The sequence below is a fragment of the Ranitomeya imitator genome, chromosome 2 (genome assembly GCF_032444005.1).
Source record: "Ranitomeya imitator isolate aRanImi1 chromosome 2, aRanImi1.pri, whole genome shotgun sequence".
NCBI classification, from domain to species: Eukaryota; Metazoa; Chordata; class Amphibia; order Anura; family Dendrobatidae; genus Ranitomeya; species Ranitomeya imitator.
The window spans coordinates 371,660,388-371,686,501 of NC_091283.1; the positions used below are offsets into that span (position 1 = coordinate 371,660,388).

At 46.2% G+C, this 26,114-nt stretch overlaps 1 protein-coding gene across 1 annotated transcript; it reads right to left on the minus strand.

Annotated features, from left to right (window-relative positions):
* Positions 1-229: 229 nt before the first annotated feature.
* On the minus strand, positions 230-21,714 carry LOC138663967 (oocyte zinc finger protein XlCOF7.1-like). Its single transcript, XM_069750357.1, has 7 exons — positions 21,655-21,714; positions 8,229-8,346; positions 7,931-8,101; positions 7,724-7,847; positions 7,531-7,640; positions 6,861-6,951; positions 230-1,162 (listed from the first exon to the last, which is right to left on the minus strand). Exons 2-7 carry the CDS (start codon positions 8,304-8,306, stop codon positions 333-335), a joined length of 1,404 nt encoding a protein of 467 aa, XP_069606458.1. The 5' UTR covers positions 8,307-8,346; positions 21,655-21,714; the 3' UTR covers positions 230-332.
* Between the last annotated feature and the right edge of the window lie 4,400 nt (positions 21,715-26,114).

Sequence of the window (26,114 nt, forward strand, 5' to 3'; positions counted from 1 at the left end):
CTTTTTTGCAATGATATTTGCAGCAGTACATACTACTGTGGGTATCACTCCAGGACCTCTGCGGAGGTCCACAGCAAACACGTTCTGTGGGAAAGTAACCCAAATGTTATACATTTCATTGTGCCATTTGTTCATAACACAAACTTGAAGTAAAAAGGAAATGTCTACTTCCATAGGTGTGTTTCTTAAAGCTTAAGAAATTATTTTTCTGGGCAAAACATTTTCCACATGTTTTTTATTCAAAACATTTTCCACGTTATAAACATGAATATGGCGTCTCCACTGTGTGACTTTGCTGATGTCGAATAAGACATGATTTTCGGCTAAAACCTTTACCACATTCCGAACATAAATGTGGCTTCACCCGTGTGATTTCTCTGATGTATAAAAAGAGAATATTTTCGGCTGAAACGTTGCCCACACTCTGAACATAAAAATGGCTTCTCCCCTGTGTGAATTCTTTGATGTGTAACAAGATCCGACTTCTGTATGAAACAATGCCCACATTCCGAACATGAAAACGGCTTCTCCCCTCTGTGACTTTTCTCATGTCTGATCAGATTTGATTGACGGTTAAAACAGGTTCCACATTCTGAACATGAGAACGGCTTTTCCCCAGTGTGATTTCTCTCATGCGAAATAAGATATGCTTTCTTAGTAAAACATTTCCCACATTCAGAACATGAATATGGTTTCTCCACTGTGTGAGTTCTCTGATGTAAAACAAGTTTTGAACTAGCTGTAAAACATTTTCCACATTCAGAACATGAAAATGGCTTCTCACCCGTATGACTTTTTTGATGCTCAAAAAGATTTGATTTCTGATTAAAACATTTCCCACATTCTAAACAGGTAAATGCATTTTCTTCTGTGTGACTTGTCTCTCGTTTTAGAACATTAGATAGGTCGTCGTAACATCTTCCATATGCAATATGACTCTCCTCTTTGGAAGATCTTTCATGTTCAATATCCCTTCTGTTATTTTTATTTTTCTGAAAAGAAACAGAAGATAAAACCTGTTGAAAAGGATTAGATGATAAATCTTCACTCTGAAGAGAAGATGGTATATCTGGGATGCTGATGTACTCTTCATATGTATCTTGTGTGATAACATGATGAAAGGCCTTAAAATCTGAAGACATCACATATCTTTTGGAGCTTCCTGGGGAGGAAAAAACAAAAAAAACAAACAAACAAACTTATTTTTTGTAATAAAAATTCACACACAAATAGCAGAACATGTAGCAAAATTTGGTAGGCTGTAGAAAAACATGACAAACACAGTCTTTTGATGTGTAATGTCACGGAAGGTTATTAAAGGGGTTGTCTAGGACTTCAGACATTGATGACCTATCCTAAGGACAATCCATCAATATTAATCAGTGCGGGCGTGGCACCCAGCATCCACACTGATCAGATATTCCCAGCAGGGCCATTACAAGTCGTATGCAGGTTAGGCATCTGACTATGGTGCTACCTCCCCGATGGGGGAGCACTTTGCAGAAAAAAAAACCCTGACACTGCTGAACGCCTGCGGCAGACTGGCACCTTCTTCCAGCCAAGGCATTTAGCATAGTGGGGCGTGGGCATACAGGGGAGCATTGTCAGTTACTGACACCACTTACCCCTCTCTCTCTCCTCCTGCCCTGGCCATCCCTCACTACCAGCACTGGATTGTATTTGCATCTGTCAGATGCAAATACAATAGCTGTGAGTGCCATCTGTGACAGGAGCAGAGGAGCTGTAATCAGCTCCAAGCTCCGCAGGGAACTCTATCAAACCGCAAGCCAATTCTGACCTGCGCCCTGTTGGAGATGGAGCACACAGGGGACATCGAGTGGCATTAGAGGATGGGGAGCATGGATTAGGTGAGTATAAGCTTTTTTTTTTTTTTTTTATTTTACTTTGCCAATAAATGGAGCTTATAACAATGGGATCTGGATGCGTAGACAATATGAGGGACTGGCTGTGGGGACATTATGGGAGGGAGAGCTTGCTTTGTGGACATTAAAGGGCTGGCTGTGGGGACAATAAGAGAGGCTAGATGTGGGCACATTATGGGGCACTGGCTGAGTGGACATTGAAGGGCTGGCTGTGGGGACAATATGAGGAGCTGGATGTGCGCACATTATGGGACGCTGGCCGAGTGGACATTGAGGGGCTGGCTGTGGGGGATACCATATGATATGGGAGACTTGTAAGGGAAAACAGTGTACAGGAGACAGCATGGTATAGGCCAGTGGTGACGAACCTGGGGCACACGTGTCGGGGGGGCACGCACAGCATCTCCTCAGCCCACGTGCCATCCCCTCATCACTACTGCCGCCGCCACTCTCCTCTGCACGCACGCTGTCCCATCAGGCCCCACGCATCCTGGGGGTGGCAAGGGTGGTGTGCGAGTGCTGAGGGGATGTCGCCAGCATCCAGAGGAGGGCGAGGTTGGTGGCACTAGTGCTGAGTTGATGGCGCTAGTGCTGAGGGGATGGGGAGTGTGCAGAGGAGTGGCGGCGGCAGTGCTGAGGAGATGGAGCAGGTGCCCAGAGGTAGGACTGTGTTATATGAAGAGTCGCAAGCAGAGTGGAAATGGGCAGAGGTGAGTAGCTATTTATTTATTTTAAATGTTGGGCCATTATACTGTATGGAGCACTATGTGGGCCCATTATACTGTATGGAGCACTATGTGGGCCCATTATACTGTATGGAGCACTATGTGGGCAAATTATAATGTATGGAGCATTATATGGGCCCACTATGCTGTATGGAGTCCTATGTGGGCCCATTATACTGTATGGAGCACTGAGAGGCTCATTATACAGTGTGGTGGTTATAGCTCCTAAGGGCAGACAGTGTGGTGGGTGTAGCTCATTAAGCGTCATTATAGGATGCTTGTTTAGGGTACAGTATACACAGATATCTTTATGCAGAGGGCATTTTAATAAACATTTGTTTTTAATTGCACAGTGTTGGGATTTGCTGCAGGAGAGTGGAAAAGACCAAAGTCTGCTAAGAAGAACTGTAAAAAGTCATCTGGACAAGATGGATATGAAAAGAAAGAAATGACGAGAATATGCCACCTGTAAGGTACCTAGATGAAAAAGGTTTACTTGTTGATACTGACTACGTCTCGTCAGTACTGTGGTTTCTGCATGGTTTGCAGTCTGATAATGACTGATAACTCCCAGCATCTCCTTACCATTGTTAAAGACATACTGGGAGTTGTAGATTCATGGGACACAAATTTATATGGGCCTGACTTGACATTACTACCGATTGCTGTACTAAGCTTGTTGACGCAGTAATGTACTGATGGTGGTTCTAGTGATGTATTCATGTACTGATGGAGCCTCTGGTGACGCATTAATGTACTGATGGTGGTTCTGGTGATGCATTTATCTACTGAAAAGTGCATTTATCCAAAAGTTAAGTGCCACTAAATATAACAAGGGCAAGAAGTCTGCTGTAAGTGAGCAGGGCTTACTGGTAAAGGGGCGTGATGAGGGAACAGCCGCATTATAGACCCCGACGCGTGTTTCGCGGCAGCACAGTGCCGCTTTCTCAAGAGGATTCCCTTGTTATAATATTTAGTGACACTTAACTTTTTTAGGAAGTCTGTGGCTATGGCACTTTGTTGTGCGAGCTCACCTGGTATAGACCATCAGTCATTTTGACATATACTGGAGCATGGGGGTTCTTTTTTGGGGTGTTTTGGGTGGTTTTTCTGCATTTTGACTGGTGTCGTCTTGTTATTGTGACATAATATTTTTAACTGTTATAATGATTAATAAAATTAAAAGGTGTTACTTAATTTTCATCAATGCTCCGCATTTTCTTCCTTATTCACAAAATGGTATTAGGCATTAACTGAGGACAATCTATGTTTTCTCTGCATTTAGTTGTTACTAGTGGAGATGAGCGAATATGTTCGGAAACAATCGTCGAATCCGAATTTGCCATTTTCGTGCCAAATGTACGTTTCACGATCGTTTCTAAACATGTTCGCTCATTTCTACTGCCATTGACGGCAATGGCATTCGGCTTTGTTCAGCGAATATTTTAAATACAATATTCGCTGGCGATCGTAATCCGAACCGAATATTGAAAAATTGTTTTGTTTCTTTTTTTGTTTTAAACTCAAATAGGTTTTTACTAAGTATAAAATTTCAATAAAACACTTGACATCAATACATGTATTTTCGATTTTCCCCCAACAACAACCCCCCCCCTTACCAACTCCTCCCCCTACTTCCAAATTGGACAGCTCACGCTCTTCTTTTAACATATCTTGTAACAGTATATACGTTAGCATTATATAGTGTCTTCTATTATGAACATATAGACCATTATTTCATAGGAAAAACACCCCCAGGCCTATCTTCCCTTAACCTCCTCCTAACCCAATTCCAACCAAGGCGTCCACAATTTGTCATGCAAGACCATTTTCCCTCTTTTCTGGTACACTCCCTTTTCCAGGGCGATAACATGTCCCACATATTTAATATACTCTCTCCTCGAAGGAGGCTCCTCTTTTATCCAATTTCTTGCTATGACATTCCGAGTCATGTATAGTAATTTAGCGATTGCCATTTTCAACTTGTTATCCACAAATATCTCCTCTACATATCCTCTACATATCCCAACAAGCACACCACTGGTTCCCCTGGGATTACGCATGTGTAAGCTGCCTGTATCCGGCTGAGAACCACCAACTAAAAAGCAGGACACGTCCAGGGCATGTGAATCTATCCGGCATTATCATTCCAACATCTAGGGCATTCTGAGTCAGATCTCAATCCGGCTCTATACAAGACATCCAGAGACCTATACACTCTATGTATGATATAAAGCTGGGAAAGTCTATACCGCTCATTCAATGATAATTTTGGTATCCATTCTAGTACAGATTCCCACGTTTCATCCTCCAGATGACCCAACTCTCTTTCCCATTTAGCCCTCGCACCAATCAGATATCCCAGTGAGTGAGTATGGAGTAGATCTTTGTAAAAGGAAGAGATAACTCCCCTCGTTGTCCCACTCCACATACGTATTCCAATACTAGGTCACTTTGGATTTTAAGACAATCCCCCTTATTCTGAGCTACAAACCATGTCGTACTTGTGCACATTAATATCCCCCGGACGTCCTAATAAGATACTTCGACTGCAGCTGGGAAAAGGATTTCAACTCCCGTTGCTCTAGACTCTGATATACGTATCGAATCCCCCTAGTTTGCCATTCTGATATATATCCCATTGCCAAAAACTCCGGTAGATTATTATTAAACCACAGCGGAGAAAACCTGGTGAGACAGGTAACCCTACGAATTTGTTTAACTCTCCCCCATATTTTATATAATCAGAAACAATGTTGGATACATTTTTCCAAGCGTCCCCAGGGAACCATCTTCTAAGCACTGTACCACCGGACTTCTTTTCGTCACCCTCTCTATCAAGAGTTGTACCACATTGGCAGATGTCTCATGCTCCCAGCCCTTTAAATGCGGACATTGGGCCACCAAAAAGTATATTTCGGGATTAGGCAAAGCCAAACCTCCCACATCCTTAGGTCACTGAAACGTCTCCAACCTGATACGGGGGTGCCGTTTCCCCCACACCAAACTTCTAAATAAGGAGTTAATCAGTTTAAATTTCCCACGCGGTATCCAAATAGGATATCGTCCGCGTATATCTTTTCTTCTATTGATCCGTACTTAATCCCAGAGACCTCAGCAGACTGTCGAATTTTGGCGGCCAACGGTTCCACAACCAAAGCAAACAAGAGGGGAGACCGTACACCCCGGTCTCGTCCCTCTATGTAGCTTTATTGTATGAGAAAGCTCTCCATTCACTCTAACTTTATCTAATGGTTGCGCATACAGCAGCTGAACCCAAGACACGAATTGTGCACCGAAGCCTAAACAGTGTAAGGCTTCTTTCACACTTCCGTTTTTACAATGTGCACAGGATCTGTCAAAATGTTGAAATGACGGATCCTGTGCAGATTGTAAAAAACGGGTGCACTGGGTCCATTTTTCTGACTGACCCGTCGAGGCTATGTGCCTAGGCAGCATCAATAGTAAAAAGAGAGAGAGAACAAGCGAGAGAGAATTTCCCTGACTGGAAATTCTTCCACGCATGCTCAGTTTCAAAAGACGGAACCCGTCTCTGGATTCCTGCTTTTCACAGTCAGCGACAGATCCTGCGCCCATAGGCTTCCATTATAACCAACGACGGGCAGCGCAGGACCCGTCACTGAGCGATTTTCCGACGTGCAGAAAAAAAACGTTCCTCTGTGCGTTCTCTCCACCTTGACGGACAGCAATTTTCCGACAGATCCAGTGCACGACAGATGAAACGGAGGGCCATCCGTCGCTAATACAAGTCTATGGGAAAAAACAGGATCCAGCAGAAAAATTTGCTGGATTCTGTTTTTTCAAAAATCGACGGATTTCGACGGGAGCTAAAAGACGGAAGTGTGAAAGAGGCATAAGACCTGCCACAAGTACCCCCATTCCACACTGTCAAATGCCTTATGGGCGTCTAAGGATGCGATAACTCTGACCACCGTTATCAGCCCCCAACTGTACATTCAGAAAAAGCCTTATTAGATTAACTGCCATAGACCTGTCAGGCATAAAGCCAGACTGATCTGGATGTATTAAGTTAGAGATAACACCCGTCAATCAGGTCGCTAACACCCCGGCCAGAAGCTTAACATCCGTAGTGAGCAAAGAGATCAGGCGGTACGATTCAGGCAATCGTAAATCTTTATCCTCCTTCGGGATTGCCACTATTATGGCTTCCCTCATGGAAGCTGGCAAGATTGAATATTGAAAAATTTGCTCAACTCTAGGTACTACTCACCTGGGTAGTCATCTGTAGGAATCTCCTCTTTACACCGCACCTCACTACTCACATATGTCTCTGTAGTATTAATATGGGTCAGATCTTCTCCCTGAAACAAATATTGTAAAAGTCACAGACAGATGGAGAAGTCACAGCTATGATAAGCTCTAATCCTGCCATCTCCACCGCTCTCATTACACAAGTATAAAACATATAATACTGGTGGATAAAACAAGACTGAACATCTTCCCTCACGTAATCTCCGGTCCTCCCAAGACCTCCTTGTCTCCTCCACGCTTATTCGCTTCTCACCCAATCGCCTCTAAGACTCCTCCCGAATATCCCCCATCCTCTGGAATTCTGTGCCCCAACACGTCCTCTTATCCACCACATTTGGATCCTTCAAAAGAAACCTGAATACCCATCTCTTCAAAGAAGCTTACAACCTGTAATGACCACACGGCCACCCCAACACCATCGGAGCTACTGCAACCCCCGACCTGCTGTCTCCTTCCCGATAATCCTGTAGAATGTAAGCCCGCAAGGGCAGGGTCCTCGTCCCTCTGTATCAGTCTGTCATTGTTAGTTTTGTTTACTGTAAGTGATATTTGTATTTTGATGTAACCCCTTCTCATGTACAGCACCATGGAATTAATGGTGCTATATAAATAAATAAATAATAATCTACCTGATGATCCTGAGGAACATTGGGATTTTCTGGTTTACAGTCCTGTGGGAGAAGAGGACGGGGACATCTCTCTGGTGTGCTCTCTGGTGTTGTCCTCCTACTGGATAGAACTGGAGGAAACACATACAGGGACTGAATTCATTCTTTACATATAGATAATTATAGGTCATGTGTATTTAGTCCTGTCTATTACCTGATGATGTGAGGGGCTGGGGAACCTCCATCATGACGTCCTTGTACAGATCTTGGTGTCCTTCTAAATACTCCCACTCCTCCATGGAGAAATAGACGGTGACATCATGACACCTTATAGAAACCTGACACATAAAATAATATCGTCATCCCCACAATCCCTTTATAGCGCTACTGTATAATGTTCCAGCATTCCCAGCAGCATCACCTCTCCAGTCAAAAGTTCAATTATCTTGTAAGTCAATTCTAAGATCTTCTGGTCATTGATGTCCTCATGTATCAGCGGGTGCGGAGGAGGCCCTGTAATTGGATTCAGTGGTATTCCCCATCCCTCAGACCCAGTGGTCCGACAGTGCTCACTAGAAGTTACTGTGTAATTCTGGTTATGGAGAGACAGTAATAAATTGCACTACAGACATTTCCAGAGTCCTCACCTCTCCAGTTCTGTCCATCTTTTATTTCCATAGATAACAATGATGTAATGTGACGTCATCAGGATCTCTCACCTGTCCAGTAAGGTGGAAGAGGATCTCTAGGGTGAGGTTTAATATTCTCTCCACCATCTTGTCCCTGTCTCTATCCATCCTTGAGGGGTCAATCAGGACAATCCGAAATTGTAGGGATCTGAAAGGCAAGAAGACAAGTTGATGGAATATCCTATATAATAAAACAATTACTGGAGATAATCAGGGGAAACATCAGGAATTACATTTTTGGATTCTCTTTCTTTTTGTTTGAACTGAAACATGAATACACTGCTCAAAAAAATAAATTGAACACTTAACAGAATATAACTCCAAGTAAGTCAAACTTCTGTGAAATCAAACTGTCCACTTATGAAGCAACACTGTTTGACAATCAATTTCACATGCTGTTGTGCAAATGGAATAGACAACAAATGGAAATTATTGGCAATTTTCAAGACACACTCAAAGGAGTGGTTCTGCAGGTGGGGATCACAGACCACATCTCAGTACCAATGCTTTCTGGCTGATGTTTTGTTCACTTTTGAATGTTGGTTGTGCTTTCACACTCGTGGTATTATGAGAAGGACTCTACAACCCACACAAGGGGCTCAGGTAGTGCAGCTCCTCCAGGATGGCACATCAATGCAAGAAGGTTTGCGGTGTCTGTCAGTGTAGTGTCCAGAGGCTGGAGGCGCTACCAGGAGACAGACTAGTACACCAGGAGGAGGCCCTAGGAGGACAACAACCCAGCAGCAGGACCGATACCTCAGCCTTTGTGAAAGAAAGAACAGGAGGACCACTGCCAGAGCCCTGCAAAATGATCTCCAGCAGGCCACAAATGTGCATGTGTCTGCACAAATGGTTAGAAACCGACTCCATGAGGATGGTCTGAGTGCCCAACGTCCACAGATGGAGGTTGTGCTCACAGCCCAACACCGTGCAGGACGCTTGGCATTTGCCACAGAACACCAGGATTGGCAAATTCGCCACTGGTGCCCTGTGCTCTACACAGATGAAAGCAGGTTCACACTGAGCACATGTGACAGACATTACAGAGTTTGGAGACGCCGTGGAGAGCAATCTGCTGCCTGCAACATCCTTCAGCATGACCGGTTTGGCAGTGGGTCAGTAGTGGCATTTCTTCATGTGCTCGCCAGAGATAGCCTGACTGCCATTAGGTACCGAGATAAGATCCTCAGACCCCTTGTGAGACCATATGCTAGTGCGGTTGGCCATGGGTTCCATCCAATGCAGGACAATGCCAGACCTCATGTGGTTGGAGTGTGTCAGCAGTTCCTGCAAGATGAAGGCATTGAAGCTATAGACTGGACCGCCCATTCCCCAGACCTGAATCCAATTGAACACATCTGGGACATCATGTCTCGCACCATCCATCAACGTCACATTACACCACAGACTGTCCAGGAGTTGGCGGATTCTTTAGTCTAGGTGTGGGAGGAGATCCCTCAGGAGACCATCTGCAGTCTCATCAGGAGCATGCCCAGGCATTGTAGTGAGATCATACAGGCACGTGGAGGCCACACACACTACTGAGCATCATTTCCCTGTCTTGAGGCATTTCCACTGAAGTTGGATCAGCCTGTAACTTCATTTTCCATTTTTTGAGCATCATTCCAACTCCAGACCTCCGTGGGATATTAGTTGTGGTTTACATTTATCATTTTTAGGTTTTATTGTTCTCCACACATTCCACTATGTAATGAATAAAGATTTACAACTGGAATATTTCATTCAGTGATATCTAGGCTGTTGGATCTTATTGTTCCCTTTATTTTTTTGAGCAGTGTATATTATCAGGGAAGCTCCTTCATGTTTAGGGTCACAAAAAGACACTCCTCCACATGAACACTACAGCTAATCCCTTGCTGCAAACATAATGCATGCCATCACACTTCGTACATTCTGGCATCACCACTGAAACCAATATTGTCTTTCCAGAAAAATAACTTAATGGAACCACAGACTTGTGTAATAAATAAGTGATCTCTTGTTATGCACTGTAGAATGAGTCTACCTTCACCACAGGTAAAAATCAAGGATGAACAACCTCACATCTTTACAGAGAAAAAGCTTTTATTCAGCTTTAAGGGCTCAGTGTCAACATGTACGGTGGGTCTTGTTCAGAATCCACACCTTCAGTGATGGCTGGACTGTGACTGAAATGCTGCCCTGGCATTTGAAAGCACACAGGCCTATATAGCTCATAAACACGCACTTCACCAGAAATGGGTCTATATTACAAATATAACCGAATAATACTACCACACTATGACCACATAAAACCACCACATAGTGCCGAAGCAATGCCACCATACTAATTCTCATCACACGAACTGTACTAAAACCAATATTACCATCAATACTGCAATATAAAAGACATTACCGCCAGACCCTAAGCAGATATCATCAGCATAATATGGGAGTGATACCAATATAACGATCATTAACCAAAACCCAAAACTGTGCAACCTCATGATAATGGCCCTTCTGCCTGGAGTGCAACCATGATAATGACCCTTCTCCCAGGTATCTACTTATGATTAAGTACCTTCTCCCAGACACCTCCTCACAATAATAAGGCCGGGTTCACATTGCGTCAATGGCAATGCGCTGACGGCATCCGTTACACAGTGGCACTAATGCTATGTAACGGATGCGTTAGAGCACCCATTGACTACCACTATGTAGCGCATCGCTAACACATGTCATAATGGTAGGTGCAGCATCTGCGCTATCGCATATCGCGATCTTTAAGAGGCACTAGCGTTGGTGCAGTCCGTTTAACGCATGCGTTGAACAGACTGCACTAACGCAATGTGAACCTAGCCTAACCCTTATCCTAGGCGCCTGCTCACAATAATAACCCTTCTTCCCGGGTGCCTACTCTTGATAATGACCTTTCTTTCAGGTGCCTCCTCATGATAATGACCCTTATCCCAGGCATTTCCTCATTAGGCCGGGATCACAAATGCGAGAAATACGGCCGAGTCTCGCATGTTAATACCCGGCATTGCAGTCACTTAGGAGCGGAGCGCGCGGCCGCATAGCAATACATGCAGATGCACACTCTGCTCCTGAGTGATGGCGGCAATGCCGGGTATTAACATGCAAGACTCGGCCGTATTTCTCGCAGGTGTGATCCTGGCCTTATAATAACCTTTCTCCCAGCTTGTGGCCTGTCCGAGTAGGCAGCAGATTAGGGAGCCAATGGCTCTACTGCTCGTCTACAGTTTTCACTGCATCAGCTTCCTGAAGATGCAGTGACAGTGTAACGGGCTAATGCCGGACAGGCCCATGTAGCATTTTTCGGAAATCTCGGACGGCCATTCCAACCTTACTTTAATGTCTTATACTTTTTTCCTCATTTGTTTACATGTTGGTAAGTCTGTGTGAATATTTCAACCCAAAAAGGCTAGGTCAGACAGACTTGGCTCTAGTCACTCTAATTTTGCAGAACTCAGAGGAACTTGGGCCTTTACCCTTTACACAGGGATCTGGACTTAAAATCGGGGCCCCCAGAGCTGAGTCCACAAAGTGGTTGCCTAAGGCAAGAGCAGTTTGACTAATCTGGTCACTATCTGGAGGGACAGAATCAGGAGACAAAACTGTAGTCAGGGAAATAGCTGGGGTCAGATACCAAATCCATCATAATCCAAGGAGATATCTAGGCATAATATCTACCATCTCCCAGCAGTATGTGCTACTCCCCCATTGGCTACAACAGAAAGTGGATGACAGCTGCAGGACAGTGTTTGCTCCGAAGTAGCTGCACACTTCACCTGATGTGTCTATACTAGAGGGTCAGACTGACACTGGCAGTGACTGCTCTAGCCCTGCACCACCCCAATGACCGGAAGGGAGCGGCTGCAGGGAGGATATTACTTTTTTTTCTCCTGTAGCCTCTGCTCCTTTTGCACTTGATTAATCTGGAGACAACACTATAAGGCCGGGGTCATACTTGCGACTACAATGCGAGTCTCTCGCCTCAATACCTGGCACTGCCGCCGGTGGTTCGGACCATAGCAGTCAGCTGCATAGAAATACATGCAGCCGCACATGCCAGTCCCGAGTGTCAGCGGCAGTGCCGGGTATTGAGGAGCAAGTGTCTCGCATTGCAGTTACAAGTGTGACACCGGCCTTAGGGCGATTCTTTTTCATCAGATCTCTGCAAAAAATAAGCAACTTTTAGCATGTTTATACCATTCTCGCCCCAACTTCGATGGAGTGGGGGTAGAGGCGAGCCCAGCTCGTCAGATTCACGATGAGAGGAAGCATTTGCTGTGCCACAAATCTTACTCCAGCAGATGCACGAGGCTGAAGTTGGTTTCTTATTCGTCAGTTTCTTATTCGGAGCTGAAGTTGGTTTCTTATTCGTCAGTTTCTTATTCGGCAATTTTTTCTTTTCCGTTTTTTTTAGGTTTAACAACAAAAAATAATCATCATAATAATAAAAGACAATGCAGTGAGGAGCCGTGATGTGAATACGCTTAAAAACGGCAACAAAAACTGTAAAACTGGCACAAAAATGGGCATCAAAGTGGGCACCAAAGAGCGCTGAAGAAAGGGTTAAATGCCTTTGGGCCACTGATCTCACACTGCAGACGTATAGAACAGGACGCCCCACATCAAAACCAGTTATTTCCAGCCTGGCCCAAATGGGTTCTGGGCATCAGAACTGGCATCAAAGTGGGCAGACAGTCAATTTTGGACATATGAATAAGTAACTGATGTTTTTAAGGGGTTAAATGCCTTTGGGCCACTGATACGACACTTAAAATTCACAGACAGTGATGCCCTGCATCAAACCCAGGTCCCTTCAGCCTGGCCCAAATGGGTTCTGGGCAACAGAACTGGCATCAAAGTGGGCAAACAGCCCATTTTCACAGATTTGAATAAGTAACTGATGTTTTAAGGGGTTAAATGCCTTTGGGCCACTGATCTGATGCACAAAATACACAGACAGTGATGCCCTGCATCAAATCCACGTCCCTTCAGCCTGGCCCAAATGGGTTCTGGGCACCAGAACTGGCATCAAAGTGGGCAAACAGCCCATTTCCACAGATTTGAATAAGTAACTGATGTTTTTAAGGGGTTAAATGCCTTTGGGCCACTGATACAACACTTAAAATTCACAGACAGTGATGCCCTGCATCAAACCCAGGTCCCTTCAGCCTGGCCCAAATGGGTTCTGGGCAACAGAACTGGCATCAAAGTGGGCAAACAGCCCATTTTCACATATTTGAATAAGTAACTGATGTTTTAAGGGGTTAAATGCCTTTGGGCCACTGATACAACACTTAAAATTCACAGACAGTCATGCCCTGCATCAAACCCAGGTCCCTTCAGCCTGGCCCAAATGGGTTCTGGCCACCAGAACTGGCATCAAAGTGGGCAAACATCCAATTTTCTTAGATTTGAATAAGTAACTGATGTTTTTAAGGGGTTAAATGCCTTTGGGCCACTGATCTGATGCACAAAATACACAGACAGTGATGCCCTGCATCAAATCCACGTCCCTCCAGCCTGGCCCAAATGGGTTCTGGGCACCAGAACTGGCATCAAAGTGGGCAAACAGCCCATTTTCTTAGATTTGAATAAGTAACTGATGTTTTTAAGGGGTTAAATGCCTTTGGGCCCCTCATGTAGTACTGAAAAAAATTTTTTTTTACTCTGTTTTTACAAAATTTTTACAGCATGCTTTTTAATATTTTTGAAAGTGTGCAAAAAAGGACCCATGCTAGGCAAATGCAAAACCGCGAAAAATGCTGTCCACTGCAAGAGTTGGGCCTCAGGATGCATTGGTTGTCGTGATTGCATAACTCTGTGTACGCAACCTCATCTTCATCCTCCTCCTCTGCTGAGCTAGTTAGCTGCATGCCTCGGGGTTTACAACATGTGTGAGCTACTACATCATTGTCATCCTCTCTGTTCTCCCATTCCTCACCCTGAGAGGCACCCTCCTCCTCTTACTGCCTTGACAGCACAGTACAGTCTGTGGACGACTCAAATATCTGAGTCTTGTCACAAATGGATCACCTTCACCCAATGGATTTAACGTCTGTTCAAGAGGGTTTGGTTTATGCTCTGAATAAAATTTGTCAGGCCATAGATCTAAGTGTGAAAATATGTGCCCATTGGTTCAGATTATTTAATAAACTTGACTCTGTGAATGTTTAGAGCAGCCATATGATACCTATGGAATATAGTGTGTGAACAGCTCTGCAGAATCGTCCATCTATGGTTCCCCACAGTCAGTTGGGAGCTTGGAGAGTTGTGATGTTGGGGAAAAAAGTTTAGTTGGAGTGTCACCACTGAGGACTATACTGTGTGTGATGTTAAAGTGGAGGAAGAAGAGCAGAGGCCACTTGATGCAGCGGTTGCCATATACTGGATCACATGTTCTTTCTGGCCCTCATCTACAAAGCGTACCATTGTACGGCTGGCAAAGAAAGTGAGAGGAGCTACCCATCCAGTAACAGAAGTAGTAAAAATTCTGTTGAAATTATGAATGAAGCAAAACCAACCGCCTTCTCAGCCCTCATATCATACCTGTCTCACAACCCTAAACAGCTATTCAGTCATTTCAATTCTTTTCTGCGTTCACCAGTTCCCCCACACTTTCCTCTCATCTGAATACTTTGCCTCACCACCTGTGAACGTGACACAATAACATCCCACCTCATTCCAAACTTTAACAGTCTTCATCACAAGCCTAACCCACCTCTTCAACCTGTCACTAATAACTTGTGTCTTCTCTCATGATTGACACATATCTCAATCACACCCATCCTCAAAAAGCACGCCCTTGACCCATCCTCTGTGATCACCTATTGCCCCATATTTCTCCCCTAGGCCACGAAACTACTGGAGCATGTTCATTTTAAACTAATCCCACCTCTCCACTTCCTCCCTCTTTGACCAAGTACAATCTGGCTTCAGACCGCACCATTCCACTGCAACTGCCCTGACTAAAGTCATCAACAACCTACTAAGGCTACGTTCACATTTGCGTTGTTGTGTGCTGCGTCGGCGACGCAACGCACGCAAAAACGCATGCAAAACGCAGCAAAACGTTGCGTTTTGTGACGCATGCGTTCATTTTTATAGCGCAAAAAAATACAACAAGCTGCGTCCTCTGCGCCCTGATGCTTGCGCCCAAAAAACGCATGTGTCACAAAACGCAACAAAATGCATGTCCATGTGCCCCCCCATATTAAATATAGGGGCGCATGGCGCATGCATCGCCGCGGTTGCGCCAGACGCACCGCAAATGTGAACGTAGCCTTACTGCCAAATAAAAGCAACACGAGTTTGTCCTCCTCCTGTATCTGCCATCTGTCTTTGATACAGTGGACCATTCCCTCTTACTACAGAAGTTCTGATCTGTTGACATTACAGATTTGGCCTTTAGTTGGATCTCCTCATACCTAACAGACATGACATTCAGTAACTCCCACTCACACACCATCTCCTCATCTCGCCCCCTATGTGTCAGTTTCCACCAAGGTTTAGTTGTTTGACTGTGAACTTTGCTTAGAGGTCACCCTCTCCTTATTAATGTGATCACACACCTCAACCTAAGGTATTCCCTACCTACAGCTGGGTGACACCTTCTATTTAAAGGGCTTCTCCTTGAATATGGAGGTGCCAGAGCTACAGTGTTAGTTTTCCTTGCATGCTTGCTAGTTGTCAGGTTCCCCAGGTCAGTCTGTCTGCTTGTCTACCCTGTACCCATCTGCTATTACCTGTCTGTGCCCTACTGCTCATATCTGTCTGCGCTCTTCTGTCCATCAGCCGGGCCAGATCGCACCTGCCAGCACCCATCTGTCCTAACTCCCAGTCCAGAGCGCACCTGCCAGTACTTTTCTGTTCCTCAGCCAGTCACATCTGCAGCCGTGGTTCCAGAGTCCCTACAGTGCCTGACTGCAATTTTCATCAATTCATTGGGCCTTATCAACTTAACCGCTCTAGGGGGTCAGCTGCCATATTCTGTAGGTCAGCTATGGAGTAGAGTAATTGTTCTCTTGTGTCTACAAGACTGGGGAGTTCCACCACTCCTCTTGGGCTATCTGCACAAAAGCTGTTCTACCCTGTATGCACACATGGATTTTTCCTCTCTGAACCCTGTTCACACAGGTTATATACAGATGATCAGGTTTTTAAATACATCAGATAGGGATTGCATACATTAGTTAGGACTGCTCTGATAAGGGTATACCGTGAAGATTGGTAGAGCAGCTTAGTATACATTTTTTGCAAAAAACGTATCAACCAAATACCCTGTTTTTTACATCTTTTACTAGCACTTGCGTATTACTGCAACAATTTTTCAAACTGAGTGTTTTTGGTTTTACTATTCTCTTTTGTGTCTTCAGCTATGGAGTAGCACCTGGTGCCACCTCTTTGTACCTCCTTGGGTCACAGTTTTCCCCTGCTGCCACTTGTCCGAGTAGGGATTTGGTAGGCCACCTATTTACACCCCTTCCAGGCTTTCAGAGAGATACGGAACAGTGATTCCACCACCTTGCCCATTACAGTCTCAATCTGCTGTGTTGGCTGTAGTGTAAGAGGTGTCGGTCCCCGCTATACTAATTATACTTTACAGCAATTGATGCCACTTTGTTGGTGTCAGCCACTAATTGTTGTAAATGTGTATGCTCCTGGTTGGGTCTACTTTCAAAAGAATATAGAAGAGACATGTCATAAAGTAGGGACCAACAAATCTATAGATAATATCTTAAAAAGTCAATTTTATTTGGGTGTACAAGAACAAAAAAAAAAAAAATTAAAAACATCTAAAAACAATGTTTGTAGTATAAGAAACAAAAATCATGTTGGCTGGGTCTCCTTCTAAGGGTATCGTCTCACAATGGCACTTTTGTCGCTACGACAGTACGATCCGTGACGTTCCAGCGATATCCATACGATCTCGCTGTGTCTGACACGCAGCAGCGATCAGGGCCCCTGCTGAGAATCGTACGTCGCAGCAGATCGTTTGGAACTTTCTTTTGTCGCTAGATCTCGCGCTGTCATCGCTGGATCGGTGTGTGTGACACCGATCCAGCGATGCGTTCGCTTGTAACCAGGGTAAATATCGGGTTACTAAGCGCAGGGCCTCGCTTAGTAACCCGATGTTTACCCTGGTTACCATCGTAAATGTAAAAAAACAAAAAACAAACACTACATACTTACATTCCGGTGTCAGTCAGGTCCCCCGCCGTCTGCTTCCAGCACTGACTGCCGGCCGTAAAGTGAAAGCAGAGCACAGCGGTGACGTCACCGCTGTGCTGTGCTTTCACTTTACGGCCGTCAGTCAGTGAGTGCGGGAAGCAGATGGCAAGGGACCTGACGGACACCGGAATGTAAGTATGTAGTGTTTGTTTTTTTTAACTTTTACAATGATAACCAGGGTAAACATCGGGTTACTAAGCGTGGCCCTGCGCTTAGTAACCCGATGTTTACCCTGGTTACCCGGGGACTTCGGCATCGTTGGTCGCTGGAGAGCTGTCTGTGTGACAGCTCTCCAGCGACCACACAGCGATGAAACAGCGACGCTGCAGCGTCGTTTAATGTGACAGTACCTTTAGGTATGAGGAGATCTGTCATGATCCCAATGGCAGGGGATCACAAAAAGGACAAGCACAGATACAAACAAGCTCTAGGGCGATGGAACCTGAGCTGACCGCGACCCTGAACCTAACACACAAATTAAAGTAGCCGGGGAACGTGCCTACGATGATCCTAGACGTCTCGCTCCAGCCGAAGATCTAACTTCCCCTATCAGAAGAAACACAGACCTCTCTTGCCTCCAGAGAAATACCCCACAGCAAATAGCAGCCCCCCACATATAATGACGGTGAAATGAGAGGAAAGCACATACGTAGTATGAAAACAGTTTCAGCAAAATGAGGCCCGCTAAAGCTAGATAGCAGAGGATACAAAAGTGAACTGCGCGGTCAGCGAAAAACCCTTCAAAAAACCATCCTGAAATTACTTGAACTCATGTGCCAACTCATGGTACATGAAAAGCAATTTCAGCCCACTAGAGCAACCAGCAGCAGAGAATCACATATCTGCAGGCTGGACTAAAAACCAAATTAAGCAAAACACAAAACAGGAAAATCCAAACTTAGCTTGTCCAGAAGGTTCTAGGAGCAGGGAGCAGAGGTAACAAGACACACTGGATACATTGATAACCGGCGAGGAAATGCCAGCAAAGCCAGGTTAAATAGGAAACTCCCATATGCTGATGGAACAGGTGGAACCCAGAAACCCAGGAAAGACAAGTCACCCAGTACCATCAGTAACCACCAGAGGGAGCCCAAAAACAGAACTCACAACAGAGATCCAACTAAAGGCCAAATCTGTAATGTCAACAGATCAGAACGTCTGTAGTAAGAGGGAATGGTCCACTGTATCAAAGACAGATGGCAGATACAGGAGGAGGACAAACTCGCGTTGCTTTTATTTGGCAGTAGGTTGTTGATGACTTTAGTCAGGGCAGTTGCAGTGGAATGGTGCGGTCTGAAGCTAGATTGTACTTGGTCAAAGAGGGAGGAAGTGGAGAGGTGGGATTAGTTTAAAATGAACATGCTCCAGTAGTTTCGTGGCCTAGGGGAGAAATATGGGGCAATAGGTGATCACAGAGGATGGGTCAAGGGCGTGCTTTTTGAGGATGGGTGTGATTGAGATATGTGTCAATCAGGAGAGAAGACACAAGTTATTAGTGACAGGTTGAAGAGGTGGGTTAGGCTTGTGATGAAGACTGTGGTAAAGTTTGGAATGAGGTGGGATGTTATTGTGTCACGTTCACAGGTGGTGAGGCAAAGTATTCAGGTGAGAGGAAAGTGTGGGGGAACTGGTGAACGCAGAAAAGAATTGAAATGACTGAATAGCTGTTTAGGGTTGTGAGACAGGTATGATATGAGGGCTGAGGAGGCGGTTGGTTTTGCTTCCTTCATAATTTCAACAGAATTTTTACTACTTCTGTTACTGGATGGGTAGCTCCTCTCACTTTCTTTGCCAGCCGTACGCTTTGTAGATGAGGGCCAGAAAGAACATGTGCTCCAATATATGGCAACCGCTGCATCAAGTGGCCTCTGCTCTTCTTCCTCCACTTTAACATCACACACCGTATAGTCCTCAGTGGTGACACTCCAACTAAACTTTTTTCCCCAACATCACAACTCTCCAAGCTCCCAACTGACTGTGGGGAACCATAGATGGACGATTCTGCAGAGCTGTTCACACACTATATTCCATAGGTATCATATGGCTGCTCTAAACATTCACAGAGTCAAGTTTATTAAATAATCTGAACCAATGGGCACATATTTTCACACTTAGATCTATGGCCTGACAAATTTTATTCAGAGCATAAACCAAACCCTCTTGAACAGACGTTAAATCCATTGGGTGAAGGTGATCCATTTGTGACAAGACTCAGATATTTGAGGCGTCCACAGACTGTACTGTGCTGTCAAGGCAGTAAGAGGAGGAGGGTGCCTCTCAGGGTGAGGAATGGGAGAACAGAGAGGATGACGATGATGTAGTAGCTCACACATGTTGTAAACCCCGAGGCATGCAGCTAACTAGCTCAGCAGAGGAGGAGGATGAAGATGAGGTTGCGTACACAGAGTTATGCAATCACGACAACCAATGCATCCTGAGGCCCAACTCTTGCAGTGGACAGCATTTTTCGCGGTTTTGCATTTGCCTAGCATGGGTCCTTTTTTGCACACTTTCAAAAATATTAAAAAGCATGCTGTAAAAATTTTGTAAAAACAGAGTAAAAAAAAAAATTTTTCAGTACTACATGAGGGGCCCAAACGCATTTAACCCCTTAAAAACATCAGTTATTCAAATCTGTGGAAATGGGCTGTTTGCCCACTTTGATGCCAGTTCTGTTGCCCAGAACCCATTTGGGCCAGGCTGAAGGGACCTGGGTTTGATGCAGGGCATCACTGTCTGTGAATTTTAAGTGTTGTATCAGTGGCCCAAAGGCATTTAACCCCTTAAAAACATCAGTTACTTATTCAAATCTGTGGAAATGGGATGTTTGCCCACTTTGATGCCAGTTCTGGTGCCCAGAACCCGTTTTGGCCAGGCTGAAGGGACCTGGGTTTGATGCAGGGCATCACTGTCTGTGAATTTTAAGTGTCGCATCAGTGGCCCAAAGGCATTTAACCCCTTAAAAACATCAGTTACTTATTCAAATATGTGAAAATGGGCTGTTTGCCCACTTTGATGCCAGTTATGGTGCCCAGAACCAATTTGGGCCAGGCTGAAGGGACGTGGATTTGATGCAGGGCATCACTGTCTGTGTATTTTGCGCATCAGATCAGTGGCCCAAAGGCATTTAACCCCTTAAAAACATCAGTTACTTATTCAAATCTGTGGAAATGGGATGTTTGCCCACTTTGATGCCAGTTCTGGTGCCCAGAACCCGTTTGGGCCAGGCTGAAGGGACCTGGGTTTGATGCAGGGCATCACTGTCTGTGAATTTTAAGTGTCGTATCAGTGGCCCAAAGGCATTTAACCCCTTAAAAACATCAGTTACTTATTCAAATCTAAGAAAATTGGATGTTTGCTCACTTTGATGCCAGTTCTGGTGCCCAGAACCCGTTTGGGCCAGGCTGAAGGGACCTGGGTTTGATGCAGGGCATCACTGTCTGTGAATTTTAAGTGTCGTATCAGTGGCCCAAAGGCATTTAACCCCTTAAAAACATCAGTTACTTATTCATATGTCCAAAATTGACTGTCTGCCCACTTTGATGCCAGTTCTGATGCCCAGAACCCATTTGGGCCAGGCTGGAAATAACTGGTTATGATGTGGGGCGTCCTGTTCTATACGTCTGCAGTGTGAGATCAGTGGCCCAAAGGCATTTAACCCTTTCTTCAGTGCTCTTTGGTGCCCACTTTGATGCCCATTTTTGTGCCAGTTTTATAGTTTTTGTTGCCGTTTTTAAGCGTATTCACATCACAGCTCCTCACTGCATTGTCTTTTATTATTATGATGATTATTTTTTGTTGTTAAACCTAAAAAAAACGGAAAAGAAAAAATTGCCGAATAAGAAACCGACGAATAAGAAACCAAGTTCAGCCTCGTAGCAGATGCGAGGTGCTCATAGTGACACATACCTCAACGCGCCTCACTTGACTTATGAAGAGGCTTCAGCCTCAGGAGCGTCTGCTCCAAAACCGAGAGAATTGCTGGTCCTGATGAATCACCCCCAATGTCTTCAGAAGCGTCCCTATAAATCTCCACCCCAGAGAGAAAGCATCATCTGTCCCCAAACCAGAGCGCCCTCCCCGTATACATGAGCACAGCCAGCGTTCTATTACTGTACATATACACATGGCAGAGCTGGGGGCACTATCTCCGGGAATGGAGGGGTTACTGCCCCCTGCCCCCGCCCAGTAATGGGGAATCTCCAGCACCTACCTCCACCTGCAGAGCCGCACACCACATATATGGCTGTTCTGTGCGCACAGGACCTGTGATGAGGTCACAGGAGGGGAGGAGCCAGGGGTCACATGATCAGGGGCCTCAGTGTATGCAGGACTCTGCTGTGCTGGATGTCATGGTGCTGGATGAGGGGAAGTTTGTGTGTGGGGTCAGGAGGGGGTTACAGGGTGGATGTAGCGGAGCCGTGTGTGTACGAGGTGTACGGAGCAGAGCCGTGTGTGTACGAGGTGTACAGAGCAGAGCCGTGTGTGTACGAGGTGTACGGAGCAGAGCCGTGTGTGTACGAGGTGTACGGAGCAGAGCCTTGTGTGTACGAGGTGTATGGAGCAGAGCCGTGTGTGTACGAGGTGTACGGAGCAGAGCCATGTGTGTACGAGGTGTACGGAGCAGAGCCGTGTGTGTACGAGGTGTATGGAGCAGAGCCGTGTGTGTAAGAGGTGTACGGAGCAGAGCCATGTGTGTACGAGGTGTACGGAGCAGAGCCGTGTGTGTACGAGGTGTACGGAGTGGAGCCGTGTGTGTACGAGGTGTACGGAGCAGAGCCATGTGTACGAGGTGTACGGAGCGGAGCCGTGTGTGTACGAGGTGTACGGAGCAGAGCCGTGTGTACGAGGTGTACGGAGCGGAGCCGTGTGTGTACGAGGTGTACGGAGCGGAGCCACGTGTGTACGAGGTGTATGGAGCGGAGCCACGTGTGTACGAGGTGTACGGAGCGGAGCCACGTGTGTACGAGGTGTACGGAGTGGAGCCACGTGTGTAAGAGGTGTACGGAGCTGAGCCGTGTGTGTACGAGGTGTACGGAGCCGTGTGTGTACGAGGTGTACGGAGCAGAGCCATGTGTGTACGAGGTGTACAGAGCGGAGCCGTGTGTGTACGAGGTGTACGGAGCGGAGCCACGTGTGTACGAGGTGTACGGAGAGGAGCCACGTGTGTACGAGGTGTACGGAGCGTAGCCACGTGTGTACGAGGTGTACGGAGAGGAGCCACGTGTGTACGAGGTGTACGGAGAGGAGCCACGTGTGTACGAGGTGTACGGAGCGGAGCCGTGTGTGTACGAGGTGTACGGAGAGGAGCCACGTGTGTACGAGGTGTACGGAGCGTAGCCACGTGTGTACGAGGTGTACGGAGAGGAGCCACGTGTGTACGAGGTGTACGGAGAGGAGCCACGTGTGTACGAGGTGTACGGAGCGGAGCCGTGTGTGTACGAGGTGTACGGAGCAGAGCCGTGTGTACGAGGTGTACGGAGCGGAGCCGTGTGTGTACGAGGTGTACGGAGCAGAGCCGTGTGTACGAGGTGTACGGAGCGGAGCCGTGTGTGTACGAGGTGTACGGAGAGGAGCCACGTGTGTACGAGGTGTACGGAGCGTAGCCACGTGTGTACGAGGTGTACGGAGAGGAGCCACGTGTGTACGAGGTGTACGGAGAGGAGCCACGTGTGTACGAGGTGTACGGAGCGGAGCCGTGTGTGTACGAGGTGTACGGAGCAGAGCCGTGTGTACGAGGTGTACGGAGCGGAGCCGTGTGTGTACGAGGTGTACGGAGCGGAGCCACGTGTGTACGAGGTGTATGGAGCGGAGCCACGTGTGTACGAGGTGTACGGAGCGGAGCCACGTGTGTACGAGGTGTACGGAGTGGAGCCACGTGTGTAAGAGGTGTACGGAGCTGAGCCGTGTGTGTACGAGGTGTACGGAGCCGTGTGTGTACGAGGTGTACGGAGCAGAGCCATGTGTGTACGAGGTGTACAGAGCGGAGCCGTGTGTGTACGAGGTGTACGGAGCGGAGCCACGTGTGTACGAGGTGTACGGAGAGGAGCCACGTGTGTACGAGGTGTACGGAGCGTAGCCACGTGTGTACGAGGTGTACGGAGAGGAGCCACGTGTGTACGAGGTGTACGGAGAGGAGCCACGTGTGTACGAGGTGTACGGAGCGGAGCCGTGTGTGTACGAGGTGTACGGAGAGGAGCCACGTGTGTACGAGGTGTACGGAGCGTAGCCACGTGTGTACGAGGTGTACGGAGAGGAGCCACGTGTGTACGAGGTGTACGGAGAGGAGCCACGTGTGTACGAGGTGTACGGAGCGGAGCCGTGTGTGTACGAGGTGTACGGAGAGGAGCCACGTGTGTACGAGGTGTACGGAGCGTAGCCACGTGTGTACGAGGTGTACGGAGAGGAGCCACGTGTGTACGAGGTGTACGGAGAGGAGCCACGTGTGTACGAGGTGTACAGAATGGAGCCATGTGTGTATGAGGTGTACGGAGTGGAGCCGTGTGTGTACGAGGTGTACGGAGCGGAGCCGTGTGTGTACGAGGTGTACGGAGCGGAGCCGTGTGTGTACGAGGTGTACAGAGTGGAGCCGTGTGTATGAGGTGTACAGAGTGGAGCCGTGTGTGTACTAGGTGTACAGAGTGGAGCCATGTGTGTACGAGGTGTACAGAGCGGAGCCGAGTGTGTATGAGGTGTACAGAGCGGAGCCATGTGTGTATGAGGTGTACGGAGCAGAGCCGCGTGTGTACGAGGTGTACGGAGTGGAGCCGTGTGTGCACAATGTGGATAGAGCAGAATCCTGTGTGTACGATGTGTACAGAGCGGAGCCATGTGTGTATGGTGTGCAGTATGTACTGTGCAGAGCCGTATGTATACGGAGCGGCTATTAAGGGGTGGAGGAGGTGTTGTATATTTCTATTTAATTTTGCCTTATACAAGTCATTATACAGAAGAGAATGTTTCCTGTTTTTACTGTAAAATCCATTTTATCTTCGGTTTTGTATGTTTTAATGTCACTCCATAAAAGTGGAGCAATACTCTGACAAAATTGTTCCCAGCAGCGACCTGGGAGTCACAGATGTGTACAGGCATCTTCCTTGTGCTGTTCCCATTCTATTTGAGCTCTGTTTCCATCCGTTTCAGCGATTTTTATTTTTTCCCCCTCTCCCCAGTGCTCTTGTTAGGGTCTTCCGGAAAAATGCTCGTTTCCCTTTGACTTCCATTATACTCGTTACTTGAGTCGAGCCCATATGAGCGTCTGACCTGCTTGATTCAAGTACCGAGCGCTTAAGCATTTTAGTGTTCAATCATCACTAGCACCAATTCCATAAGCACCGCTCCGAAGCTGTTTAGGACGCACTGGCTTTTCATGCTCCACCTTGTTCTTTTATTGAGGCCATGACCCAGGCCATACGAATGGAGCGCAGAGAGAGAGATGTGATGAGCACCAGTGTGCCTTTTATATTCCACCCAATCATGTCCGTTTACGTGGGATGAAGGTTGAAGTCACCAGTTCTTGTACTGTGATAATTAAACATCGGCACCATTTAGGACTCTGTCTCTGCTGTAGCCTCGCTGGACATTTTCTAAAGAGCTACCCAACTCGTCCTCAAGCAAGCAACTTTTCGAGAAATGCCTAGGTGTGGATGATTGTCGAGGAGGTCATTCAGACTTCCAGGTACCTTTTCTCTTCTAATAAAGTACTGCTTAATACGGTGCTATAATTCAAGAATCGGTTGTTTCCAGCATTGGCTTCCATTGACTGCGGGTATGTAGCTAACCACTGATTTGGGACTGGTTTGGAAATTGGGATTAGGTACAGTTAGTTTGGAAAAACTCATTCAAGTTTTCAAAATTGCACTTCCCTATCAGGCACAATGTTAAGAGGAGTTACATGTAATCTCACAACATGACAAATAAACAACTTGGAGAGTGTCTCAGCATTAGGTAACCCTGACAAAGGAACAAAATGAGCCTGTTTGTTGAATCAGTGCCCAAATAACAGTTTTCCCACCAGACTGAGGAACATCTGTAATGAACTACATGGACAGATGAGTTCACGGTCTTTCTAGAATTGGCAATGTAGCCAATTCCCCAGCCATCTGGTTATGACATACTTTAGCACGTGTACAAACTTCACAAGCGGAAACAAAATCTTTAAAATTATTAGACATAGAATGCCACGTGACTGTGACCCCAGGATGACCATGTTAATGTTATTGAACCCAGACTTTGATGGAATGATCTGGGGGCACCATGTCATGTTTGTAAAGCCCCTGATGTGCCTAAACAGTGGAAACCCTGCACAAGTGACCCCATTTTGGAAACTACATCCCTCATGAAATTATCTAGAGGCATAGTTTTATAGTAATGTTTATCATGCTTTAGATTTTTCTGGTGTATGAATTTATAATGTAGTGGTATGTGTGCAAAGTACATCAGACTATAAAAGTGTGTCAACAGTGTAAAACCAAATTTTATTGACTTATGGACATGTGGTACTCTTTAAGTCAATCTATAAAGCAACTTTCTCAAGGCAGTGTCCTTTTGTATTCTCGTATTGGAGCATACTCTGCACTCTTTTGTGTTCTTCGCAGTTTGGGGAATCTCACCGAGAAAATGTTGACCTGGTACGATACGGGCACCATCAGTTTCAGAAGTACTGGGACCCTC

Excerpts from the sequence above, each read along its gene's own strand:
- LOC138663967 (XM_069750357.1), bottom strand. The coding sequence starts at position 8,306 with ATGGATAGAGACAGGGACAAGATGGTGGAGAGAATATTAAACCTCACC. Across the intron at positions 8,102-8,228 it reads TCTTCCACCTTACTGGACAG|AATTACACAGTAACTTCTAG; the intron begins GTGAGAGATCCT and ends CTCCATAACCAG. Across the intron at positions 7,848-7,930 it reads TTGAACTTTTGACTGGAGAG|GTTTCTATAAGGTGTCATGA; the intron begins GTGATGCTGCTG and ends TTTATGTGTCAG.